Source organism: Elgaria multicarinata, chromosome 16 (genome assembly GCF_023053635.1).
Source record: "Elgaria multicarinata webbii isolate HBS135686 ecotype San Diego chromosome 16, rElgMul1.1.pri, whole genome shotgun sequence".
NCBI classification, from domain to species: Eukaryota; Metazoa; Chordata; class Lepidosauria; order Squamata; family Anguidae; genus Elgaria; species Elgaria multicarinata.
In genome coordinates this window covers 26,126,401-26,138,754 of record NC_086186.1, presented here as the reverse complement: position 1 = coordinate 26,138,754, position 12,354 = coordinate 26,126,401, and the positions used below count along the sequence as shown (strand labels likewise).

The following is a 12,354-nucleotide window of genomic DNA, read 5'->3' as shown; positions in this document are numbered from 1 at the left end:
ATGCATCCTACCTAGCAAAGCCTTGGTTTCTTAGTTCTGTTGGCCAAGGGGGCGTTAAGTGACTTCTCCAAAGTTGCTCTTTAAAGATAAATAAATGGAACTGGAGATCAAAGTTGAAAACTGTAGAGTTTTCGACTCAGCTGGAAATCTACGGGGTGGCAGTAGATGCTGCTATGACTCCTTACTAGCCTAGTGGATATGAATGACTTTTCTGTAGTCTTTCAATTTCACTGGCTGTTACTTGTGGAGCAGAGAGAAATGCTAAGATGACAATGATGCATCTTGTTTCTTTTTAACTGTGGGTTACTTGAGATGAACGGGTCGGCAGTGTCTAGGTGTCCACCCATAATGTGGATTTTGGACCTTGGGTTGAGCGGATTTGCGCTATGACTTGGGTCTTCAGGGCCTCGTACAATGGTTGCTATCATGGCCCAAGTACAGGAAGCCTGAAGATGGCCCCAATGTGGAAGACACAGGCTGGTTGGTAAAAGTTAGGGACATAGCAAGCTAGTTTATACTGGGTCAGACCATTGGTCCTTCTAGCTTAGTACTGTGTACTTTATACTGACTCGTAGCGGCTCTCCAAGGATTTCAGACATAGGCGCTTTCCCAACCCTACTCTGAGATGCTGTTTATTGATCTGAGGGCCTTGTGGCTCAAAAGCATTTTACTCTGCGATTGAGCTGCAGCCCTTAAACTAGGTGGCCTTTGGAAGCCATCTTTATCAGGAGTGTGTGTATGAGGTCAAAGAGGCAAAACAAGATGGGCTACAGTGTATAAGTATGGTACAGTGGTTCCAAAGGGAGAGGCGGGTAAGGAATTCTTCTTCTTCTTCTTCTTCTTCTTCTTCTTCTTCTTCTTCTTCTTCTTCTTCTTCTTCTTCTTCTTCTTCTTCTTCTTCTTCTGTTGGACTTAGACCTGGGCTGAAATTCCCTCTCAGCCCTGAAGCTTACTGGGTGATCTTTGGCCAGTCACTTTCTCTCAGCCTAACCTACCTCACAAGATTAGTGTGAAGATAAAGTAGGTGATAGGGACCACGTACCATGTGAGCTCATTGGTGGTCTGGGAGGAAAGTGCCCTAATAATAATAATGAAGTGTCCAGGAATTGGTGATCATAAAATAACTTGTGGTGGGATGGGCCTTAAAGCTGCCTTTGGCAAAGAAAACGTGGCTAAAAGGCTTTCTACAATTATTTTTCAAAAAAGTTTTGTGTTAAATTTGCTGTTTTATGTTTGGGTGTCTCTGTTTAGGGTGGTGGGATTAAGTAGCAAACATAATTAAGCTCCAAGTCCTCCAGAACTCCTTTGAGTTCTTCAGTATGACCTCCAAATTAGAGGGCTCCCCATAACATTTCTTTTGGGGGGTGGGGGAAACAAACGCCCTCTTCTCTCTATCTTGCTTTTCTTCCTTTCCTCTGAGTCTGGAATTCCTGTAAGAAGTTGAGTATTTCAAAAGAAATGGTCCAATGTTGGTGATGGAGGGGATTGATCCGTCTCTCTGGGAACCAGCCTCAAATATCTCCTCTCCCCCTCCTCCCCCCCAAAAAAAAAAGAGGGGAAAAGGCAAGGGAGACTTGGTTAGGTTTGGAGGGGGAAGTGATCGTTTTGAATTTAAGCACAGCGAGCATCGCACATCAAACGCGTCTGCGCTGTGCACTAAAATGTTCAAAGTACGGTGGAGATAGATAAAGGGCTTTGATGGGAAGTGGATATTTCCCAGGGACATTACAAGCAATAATCCAGATGTTCCCCTGTAACGCAACGAGTGTCCACGGATAGAGCAAGAGCTGCCAGCCAAGTCCGGCCTGCTGTAGTCCTTGGCCTCTCTGCTCTCATGCTGTTCTGCCATATGGAAGCAATCTCCCAGCCCCTTTTAATGGCCAGCCTCAGATTCCATTTTCACAGGCCTCACAGAGCTTAAGTGGGCCTGTTTTTATGGACGAGTTAGAAAGAATCCTTTCCAAGACAAACATCCAATTCGAAAAATTAGGACATACCAAGCCGCAAAATTATTTTAGAGCATATTTCACGGAAGCAGGGCCATTTTTCTTCGGCAATTGGCAGATTGCAAGCTCGACCTTTGATCCTTTGCGGACATTTCTTTTCTGTTCTGTTTCTCCCCCCCCCCCCTGCCCTCCCAAAAAGGGGGGAGTAGGAAGGGGGGGAGAAAAAGAAAATGGAGTTTGAAATAGTTTGCTGCTTTTAGGGAGGAAGAGATCCGCTGGGGCTTTGAAGTATGGCCATGGGAACGCTCATGCTTTAGCTGTTTTGGCTGGTGAGACGAAACCTTTTTTAAAAAAATTAGCCTGCAGCTGGATTTATGAATCAAAATCTCATTTTCTTTTGAGATGTGGGAGTTTTTAGCCTCTGTACAAGGGAAGTCAAATTGGGTAGTTTAAATGGAATCCTGCGATTGTACAGAAATAAATGGATCTGTGTGTGGGATTGCAGAGAGCATGGCTGCTTAACCCAAAAGAGCAATTTCAGTGCACTGAGTCATTTTGAGATAGGGAGATGAGCGAAAAAAAGGTCAGTCTCTGTTCTGAGATGCTTCTGTCAGCCCGTCTCTCCCCCGGCCCCCGAATAGAGTTAGGTCACAACATGCAGTAATAGTGCAGTAGTTACAGTGTTAGACTATACAGGGCAGTGCCCCCCCCGGCCTCTCTGAGTTCCCTTACATATTATAAATACAGGTGGGCGTTTACTAGAGCTTGCTATAATGCTCTCCCTTCCAAGTTCACAGAAGGCAGATATCAAGGAATTCCAGTCCCCCAAAGGTTCTGCCCATGTGATTCAGGTGAGATAGAGACATTCTCTCATATGCTTTTACACTGCTCGTTCTACTCAGAGGCCCGGTCAGGTTTAATCCATCCTCTACTGCAGGGCTTTCCAGGTAACACTGAAGAATTTTATACCAAGTTTCTCCTTGCTGATAGAAACCCCTCAGTTACTTATAAGGTTGCTAAATTCTGCCACTTGGCTATGAGGACACGTCATAACCTATTAACCTCGGAGGACCGTTAAATCTCTGGGAGATGGGAATTAAGGATACGTACTACTTTGTATGGTTGTTGTTACTGGATTAATGTTGTGCTGGTCTCGGACCGTAATAAAGTGATTGATTGATAGAGTGTTAGATTTGGTTTGAGGGGAGCTGCGTTCGAGTGCTCAAGTTGGCCATGAAGCTCACTGGGTGACTTTGGACCGGTCACGGACTCTCAGCCTAGCTTACCTCACAGGGTTGTTGTAAGGATGAAATGAAGAGCAGCAGCATGTATCAACTTGGGCAGGATCTACACTACTGCTTTAAAGTGTTTTAAAGCACTTTATAACAGTTTTGACAACTGTTGGGGCCCAGGACACACTCCATATACAGTTGTCAAAGCTGTTATAAAGTGCTTTAAAGCCGTAGTGTAGATCTGGCCCTGAGATCCTCGGAGAAAAAGGCAGGATAAAAATCTAACAAATTATGCAAATATATAAATAATGAAAGCACTACATTGCTTGACTAGTTTTACACTTGATAACCAGCAGGTGCAGGTGTCAACTTATTCTTTTTGGGAAGTATTGCATTGATACACAAATTCTGTCTTTGGTTGGAGGTATCAATGGGGCTATCAGCGATGCATGCGAGGGGCCATGTTTAAGTTTTGTACTTTGGGTTGTACTTTCTGGTTTGTTTTTGTGAATCTCCCAAAAACCTTTGGCGATTGGGCGGTTGTAGTTGTCATCAAGGGTTTATTTATTTATTACACTGAGAGTGGGCGTGGATTTGGTACCTTGCGTTTACATGGCCTCCAATATCACCTGTATGCCGATGATACACAATTATATCTCTCATCTCCGGAACTTTCTCCTGATGTTCACGACCGTATCTCGGCATGTCTTTCAGATACCTCAGCCTGGCTGCTTCATCGTCGTTTGAAACTTAATATGGCAAAAACTGAACTGCTTGTTTTTCCTCCTAAACCTTCTCCTCACCTCTCATTCTCTCTTACTGTCAATGATGTCACGCTTACTCCGGTCAAGGAAGCTCGTAGTCTTGGCTTTATATTTGATTCCTCGCTCTCCTTTATTCCTCATATTGAGGCAGTAGCTAAATCCTGTCGTTTCTTCCTGTATAATATTGCCAGGATTCGACCATTTTTGTCTGTCTCTTCTGCCAAGACTCTTGTTCACACACTGGTTATCTCTCGGTTGGACTACTGCAACCTTCTTCTCTCTGGCCTTCCTTCGTCTCACATCAGTCCGCTGGTCTCTGTCCACCACTCTGCCGCAAAGATCATCTTCTTGGCCTGCCGCTCTGACCATGTCACTCCACTTCTGAAATCTCTTCATTGGCTTCCAATTCACTCCAGAATCCAATATAAACTTCTCCTGTTGACCTTCAAAGCTTTTCACGGTCTAGCTCCTGCCTATCTCTCCTCTCTCATCTCACACTATTGCCCCGCTCGTGCTCTCCGCTCCTCTGATGCCATGCTTCTCGCCTGCCCAAGGGTCTCCACTTCCCTTACTCGGCTTCATCCTTTTTCTTTTGCTGCCCCTTACGCCTGGAACGCTCTTCCAGAACACTTGAGAACTACAAACTCAATCACAGCTTTTAAAACTCAGCTAAAAACTTTTCTTTTCCCTATAGCTTTTAAATATTGAGTTTGTTCTGACTCTATACTGTTAGCTTCACCCTACCCGGTGCCTGTTTACCCTACCCTGTGCCTGTTTGCATTCTCTTTCCCTCCTTATTGTTTACTACAACTTTATTAGATTGTAAGCCTATGTGGTAGGGTCTTGCTATTTACTGTGTAATCTGTACAGCACCATGTACATTGATGGTGCTATATAAATAAATAAATAAATAAATAATAATAATAATAATAATAATAATAATAATAATAATAATAATACATGTTCTGGGATAACTGCACCACCTCCTGTATGTCAGAAGTCTTCGCTTACTTATGCATGTTTAATGGTAGAGCACATGGTTTGTGTGTAGGAAGTCCAAGGTTCCATCCTGTCTCCTGAACATCCAGTTAACGGATATCAGGAAGCATAGCTGGCTCAGATCTCTGTCTGAGGCCTTGCAAAAAAAAAAAAGTCATTGCCAATCAGATTAAGTTACATTGGGCTAGACGGACTGATGGTCAGGCGTGCTATGTCTGCATGACTGCTGTATTATGAGGAGTTTTGCATGTGTGCATGAAGCATCACACCAATGATAACTGTCGTGTTAAATATCTTGGGCACAGGTTTCTTTAGTGGTCTTATTTACACAGTTTGCACATCCTAGAATGAACATGGACTCAAACTCCATCTGTGGCTGGATTCCATGCATTTTTGATCTTGCAGTGTGATTCATGGACCAAAAATAAAAAATAAAAAATTGCATTCAACAGCATGCACACATTTGAAAAGTGCACATAAAAATGTGTTCCTTTGAAAAATGTGCACAAACAGACTTTAATCAATGGGAGAAGAATGTGCATATTTCTAAGACGCACACAATTGATGCATATATTTTGGGGGGAAAACATGCACGAAAATACAGGCGAAGGTTCATGCGAAAACAAAAAGATCTTGATCTGATGCAGACATGACCGGAACGAGCTGTGTGGTAGGATATGGAAAACGTTGAGCTCAAGTTTTGCTTGCATTCACATCCCTTCTATGGTCAGTATTGGCAAATCCTGAATGTTCTGCTGAAGTTCCTCATTCCAAGAAGCCTTTCTTTAACATGCAGCCTTGGATTTCTGTGTTGTTGTTTTTTGCTTCTTTTTAAATTTTGTTTTAACTGTTTTATTCTGTTTTTATTTTCATTTTTACCTTGTAATTTTTTTTACAATTTTTCAATGGGGAGCGGTATATAAATATTCTAAATAAAAATAAATAAATAAAAAACAAATGCATTGACAAATGTGTATTTTGAGAGAAAAAGCATTCAGAAATTATTTTTCATTTTAATACAGAAACAGTGTGGAATAGGCTTCTGGGTGAGCACGTGTAAAAGGAACATGGGCTGGAAATGAACTCCATGCCTTTATCTGCTTCTAGTGGTGCTTGCTGCCCCCCCCCATAGAATCATAGAATAGCAGAACTGGAAGGGGCCTACAAGGCCATCGAGTCCAACCCTCTGTTCATTGCAGGCATCCCTGCAGAGGGGTGTCCAGCTGCCTCTTGAATACCTCTAGTGTGGGAGAGGCCACAACCTCTCTAGTGAATCGGTTCCATTGTCATACTGCTCTAACAATCAGGAAATTTTTCCTGATGTCCAGCCGGAATCTGGTTTCCTGTAACTTATTATTATTATTATTATTATTTATTTATTTATTTATTTATTTATATAGCACCATCAATGTACATGGTGCTGTACAGAGTAAAACAGTAAATAGCAAGACCCTGCCGCATAGGCTTACATTCTAATAAAACCATAATAAAACAATAAGGAGGGGAAGAGAATGCAAACAGGCACAGGGTAGGGTAAAACTAACAGTATAAAGTCAGAACAACATCAAGTTTTAAAAGCTTTAGGAAAAAGAAACGTTTTTAGCTGAGCTTTAAAAGCTGCAGTTGAACTTGTAGTTCTCAAATGTTCTGGAAGAGCGTTCCAGGCATAAGGGGCAGCAGAAGAAAATGGATGAAGCCGGGCAAGGGAAGTAGAGACCCTTGGGCAGGTGAGAAACATGGCATCAGAGGAGCGAAGAGCACGAGCGGGGCAATAGTGTGAGATGAGAGAGGAGAGATGAGCCAATTATTCCTTGACCTGCAGTCTAGGAGGATCGAGAAGAGATCCTGGCCCTCTTCTGTGTGCCCCCCCCCCCCCCGCACATCTCAGGCAACAGAGTAAAGGGTGTGGGGCTAACCTCCCCACCATCCTGAATGCCATAGGAGATGGATGGAAACCCCCCCGCCCCCCCCAAAAGTTAAACACTGGAAATCCAGAGCACAACTTTTGCTTTTCTCCCTTTCTAGGTAAGCCTCATGCGAAGCGCCAGGCTGGAGGATTCTTGGCGAAAAAGACAGCTGTGGAATGGAACGGTTACCATTGCTTTACTGGAAGGGAAGAGTCTCCCCACAGGGGGAATGATGCACATATTTGTTTTGTTGAAAATGGGAGACCAAAAGTATAAGAGCAAGGTAAGTGTGTTATAATGGGATGTGTTGACAACTGACGTATGGTCTTTGTGCATGTGGCGTTGGTGCAATGAATCGTCAGAAAACCTGTTTCCACTCGGGTCTCTGTGCATTGCAAGGCTAAAATGCCAGTGCGTGGCAGGGAGAAAATGGCCAAGCGAAGTGTAATGTGGCTCTCCAGTCATAGACCGCCTGCCTTTTTTTGAATTATTCACACAGCACATAGTTAAATTATGCAACTCACTACCACAAGATGTGGTGATGGCCACCAATTTGGATGGCTTTAAAAGGGGGTTGGAGAAATTCCTGGAGGAGAAGGCTCTCCATGGCTACTGGCCCTGATGGTTATGTGCTACCTTCAGTAGCCGAGGCAGTAAGCCTGTGTGCACTAGTTCCTGGGGAACATGGGTGATGCTGTTGTACTGTGTCCTGCTTTGTTGGTCCATGGCGAACAGCTGGTTGGCCACTGTGTGAACAGAGTGCTGGACAAGATGGACCCTCAGGCTGATCCAGCAGGGCACTTCATATGTTCTTAAAGGCAGCTGTGGGCCACTGCCAGTTTTTCTTCCATAGGGGTGGGTGAGATGGATTTCTAAAAATCCTTTCCCCATGCTATTATCCTAATTAAAGAAAACTTCGACTAGGATGCTGTTTACCCCATGGGGAGAAAAATAAAATAAAACACAGGTGCTCTAAGAGACAAATGGCAGCTTAAGAGATGATAAGAGAAACAGCAGCTGTCCCGGTCTGCTGTTGCCTTGGGGAATTTAAAGCCACACACCTGGGTAGGATCTACACTACTACTTTATGACGGTTTATAATGGTTTTGACAATTGTTCAGACACAGGACACTTTGCATATACCATTTTCAAAGCATTTTCAAAGTGTTATATCCTGCTTGGTGTAGATCTGGCCCTGGTAGTCCAAGGTCTTGCATCCATGCAGGAATGAAAACGAGAGGCTCTTGTTACCGACAGATTAATTACGATGTTCGTTTACGTTCTGATTTTTATCTGTATGACGCACTGAGGTCCCAATGATATAGGGTGGGATACAGTGTTTTAATTAATAAATCAAATGGGTATGTGGGCTATAGTCAAATCTCTAGTCCAACCTTCCCAAAGCTGCATGTCCTCTGGATGTGTCTGTGGGACGACATCTTCCATTGTTCCCCAGCCAAGCATGATGTAGTCCAACACATCTGATTGATTGGCAAAACGTTTAGGGAATCATAGAATTATAGAATAGGAGAGTTGGAAGGGACCTACAAGGCCATCGAGTCCAACCCCCTGCTCAATGCAGGAATCCACCGTAAAGCATCCCTGACAGATGGCTGTCCAGCTGCCTCTTGAAGGCCTCTAGTGTGGGAGAGCCCACCACCTCCCTAGGTAACTGATTCCATTGTTGTACTGCTCTAACAGTCAGGAAGTTTTTCCTGATGTCCAGCTGGAATCTGGCTTCCTTTAACTTTACTCCAGCCCAGGATGGGCAACATGAAGGCTGTGTGCATTTCAGTGTCCCACCCCATCCAGTGTGGCCCCTGAAAACAGCTACATTTGCCATTTGCCAAGCCTCTGGCAGATTTTGCTGCTGAAATTCAGCGGTAAACCACTGGGATTTTTTGCCAATGCTTAATTTGGCCATCAGAAGTATGGCCTGCAGGAGGCTCCCGGGGAGTTATAATTGGCCCCTGCTCCCGCCACCCTGTAAATTTGCCCACCTCTGCTCTAGTCCATAAATGCTTATGCCACGGTACATACATTTGTCTTTTAGACACCGCAAGGCTCACTGTGTCTGCTGCAACAGACCAACACAACTACCCCTCAGCAAGTTTTAAATTCACATGCCGTTTTGGTTTGTGTGTCAAAGATTTCAATTCTCTCGTGCAGAGGATCAAGAGTGCTGGGCGTTCTCCCCCCCTCCCCCCCCCCGGCCGTAGTGTTGCAAATGTTCTGCTCTTCTCAATATTGGTTGTTTTTAGAGGGTTCTTTCTTCTTCGTCTTCTACTTCTTCTTCTTCTTCTTCTTCCCCCCCTTTCTTTTGTAGATTGAATTTTTTTATGTGAAAGCATCAACCTTTTTCAAGAAAAGTAAACCTTTATAACTGCATGTTTTCTAGACACTGTGTAAGAGTGCAAATCCACAGTGGAGGGAACAGTTTGATTTTCACTACTTCTCTGACAGGATGGATGTGCTGGAGATTGAGATTTGGGGAAAAGATAACAAAAAGCATGAAGAAGTTTTGGGAATGTAAGTTTGCTATTATTATTTTTAAAAGTGCTTTGGGAAGCCTTGAATAATAATGAAGCTGAAGCGAAAAAAGTGGATTAATCTCTCTCTCTCTCTCTCTGTCTCTCTCTCTGAATTTATATCTGCTTTATACCATTTTAATGCTGTGATTTCCCCAGAGAATCCTGGGAATTGAAGTTTATTGAAGCCCCATTCAGGTATTCTCCATGATATTCAACGTTATGCCCAGTGCTGCATAGTAGGGTGTTAGGGGCAGGACCACCACCACCACCCCCTTTTCCACGTGTAGGTACTGCATAGGGAGAATGTCTGAGTGGGGCTTTTGAGCACTGAAGATCCTGTCCCCCAGGGAACTGCTGTTTAGAAGAACCCTCTGCAACTTTCTAGATGTTTTGGACTACAGCTCCCATCTGCCCCATCAACCATGGCCAGTGGTCAATGAGAGTTGTAGTCTAACACATCTAGAGGGACCCAGGGTGGGGAAGGCTCATTTATTCCAGCCTTCCCTAACCAGACGTCCTCCAGATGTGTTAGACTACAATGCCCATAATCCCCAGATAGTTAAGTCATCCAACACATCTGGAGGTTGGGGAAGGCTGGTTTATACCAGACATGCTTCCCAAGTGGCGTGTTGAAAATGTCTCCTTTCCATGATGAGTGACTTTCCCCCAAACCTCTCTAGACCAGGAGTGAGCAAAAAATTGTTCTCCAGATCTTTTGGACTTCCATCTCCCAACATTCCTGACCATTGGCCATGCTGGCAGAGACTTCTGGGAGCTGAAGTCCCAGACATCTAGAGATCTACTTTCTGCCCATCCTTGCGCCATAATATCTAGAACATCTCATTTCATGGCTTGCCTCCTTAATTTTGTGAGTTACTGTTCCCCATGTTCTCCATGGCTTACTTGCAACTAGACCCAGTATGTGGTGGTAGGATGCAACATGGTGCCAACAATTCATATGGTAAATGACTGTAGACTGTTATAGCTGTGGTGGGAGTCGGGCGACTGTGTTGGAGGCATCACCGTAGCGGGTTCATGGTGTGCTTGGTCCTTAGCTTGAGCAACGGTGGGGTTCCTTTGCATTCCATCTGATGCTCACCGGGTAATAAGAGAAGAGAAAGGATGAGGGCATTGCACAGAGAAACATCACAGTGTAAACAATTAGACATGCAAGTCTAATGCAAGTCATTAAACAGCTGGATTTGTACATTAAACTCAATATGTGTTCCGAGCTATACCAAGGTGTTCCCTTCTTTTTATACCGTTGGATTAGTTAAATTCAATTACTTACATTTTAAGTGTACAGATGTCTTTGAGGGGATCTGTTGGCTTGGTGCAGGTGTGGACTCTGTTTGTAATTCCTTAGCAAAACTGTTCAACCAATTTTAGCCCCGTGGCTTGAGTGATCCCAGATGGTTTGGGTAGTTAGCAAGTCTGTACTGAAATCCTTCAAGGTTGGAGAAAGCTGCACTTAACTCTGCTTTTCCCAGTGCCTTCTATCAGCAGGAATATATCAACCACCATCCAACCTGACTTTTCATCTTTTCCCCCTTTCGCTAGTTTTGACCTTTTGCTTAAATTATATGGTTTTTTAAAATTTATTGTTGCAGTTCAGTTTATGTGTATTTAGTTTTGGAGTTTGACCTGCTGTCCTTGTCAATTTTGTTGCTGATTTTATGTTTATGCACATCTGGGAGTTTGTTTTTATGAAATACAACTTGATACATGGATACTTAGCTGCAGTGGGCTAAGATGACAAGATCAAAACTTTTAAAAGAAATAACAGCAAAACTAAATAAGGGAAGAATAAGCTGAATTGGTTATACGGCATGAAGGTGCGTGCTGAATATACCCCCTTTTTGGTAAGGAGAATAGCATGGATTTTAAAAATGGCTGATTTTAACAGATTGACATTGCAGTGCTATGTGTCTCTATATGGATAAACGTCCCATTGAGTTTATGGGCGGTTCTCCCAGTTAAACAGGTAGAGGGTTCTAGCTTTTAGATGGGCCCATTCAGAAGACACCTTAAACCATGGCTTTAACCACAGGTTAAGCCAGAAAGCCAGGCTGTGTTCAGAAGACACCTTAAACCATGGCTTTAACCATGATGAATAAGGCTTTTTGCTTTATTCACCATGGTTAAACCTGGGTTTAAGGTGTCTTCTGAACACAGCCTGGCTATCTGGCTTAAGAACTGTGGTTAAAGCCATGGTTTAAGGTAGGGTGACCATATGAAAAGGAGGACAGGGCTCTTGTATCTTTAACAGTTGTATTGAAAAGGAAATTTCAGCAGGTGTCATTTGTATATATGGAGAACCTGGTGAAATTCCCTCTTCATCACACCAGTTAAAGCTGCAGGTGCCCTGCCCTCTTTTAAATCTGGTCACTCTAGTAGCTCTTGCACCTTTAACTGTTGTGATGAAGAGGGAATTTCCCCAGGTTCTCCATATATACAAATGACACCTGCTGAAATTCTCTTTTCTATGCAACTGTTAAAGATACAGGAGCCCTGTCCTCCTTTTCATATGGTCACCCTATTTAAGGTGAATGGGGATGATGTGAAAGCAATAACCAGTGCAAAGGCAAGGTTGAAATGACAAGTTAAAATCTACGTACTATATTTATGGTGTACTACTGTGAATTTTTTTTAAAAATCACTTAATGTAATCAGTTTTAATTCATTATATCTGTATACGTTTGCACACAAATAAAAAAAATATCCTGAAGAAGGGGAAGGGTTTATTGCTCTAAAATGACACCTGCATGGGTCACAGCAAGCACCTTCTCTAAAAAGAGGCATTTGTCCTCGAGAGAGGAGGACAGATGCATCTTTAAGATGGTCCCTGGCAGCCATGGATCTGAAAGGACTTCGATTGAAAAGAATAGATGCTTAAAACAATAACGTTGTCCTGATACAGTGCTTTTTGTAAGTGCTCTAAACACTTGATGCATATGATCTCAAGAATCATAGAA

General features: G+C 43.3%; 1 protein-coding gene across 2 annotated transcripts in view; it reads left to right on the top strand.

The window, feature by feature from the left end:
• The window catches only part of MCTP2 (multiple C2 and transmembrane domain containing 2), a 177,013-nt gene that overhangs the window by 62,205 nt on the left and 102,454 nt on the right, over positions 1-12,354 (top strand). For both annotated transcript variants that reach the window (XM_063142442.1, XM_063142443.1), the window contains 2 exons: positions 6,967-7,131; positions 9,247-9,377. In XM_063142442.1, coding sequence (XP_062998512.1) covers positions 6,967-7,131; positions 9,247-9,377 — 296 coding nt within the window. The remainder of the gene's footprint in view (positions 1-6,966; positions 7,132-9,246; positions 9,378-12,354) is intronic.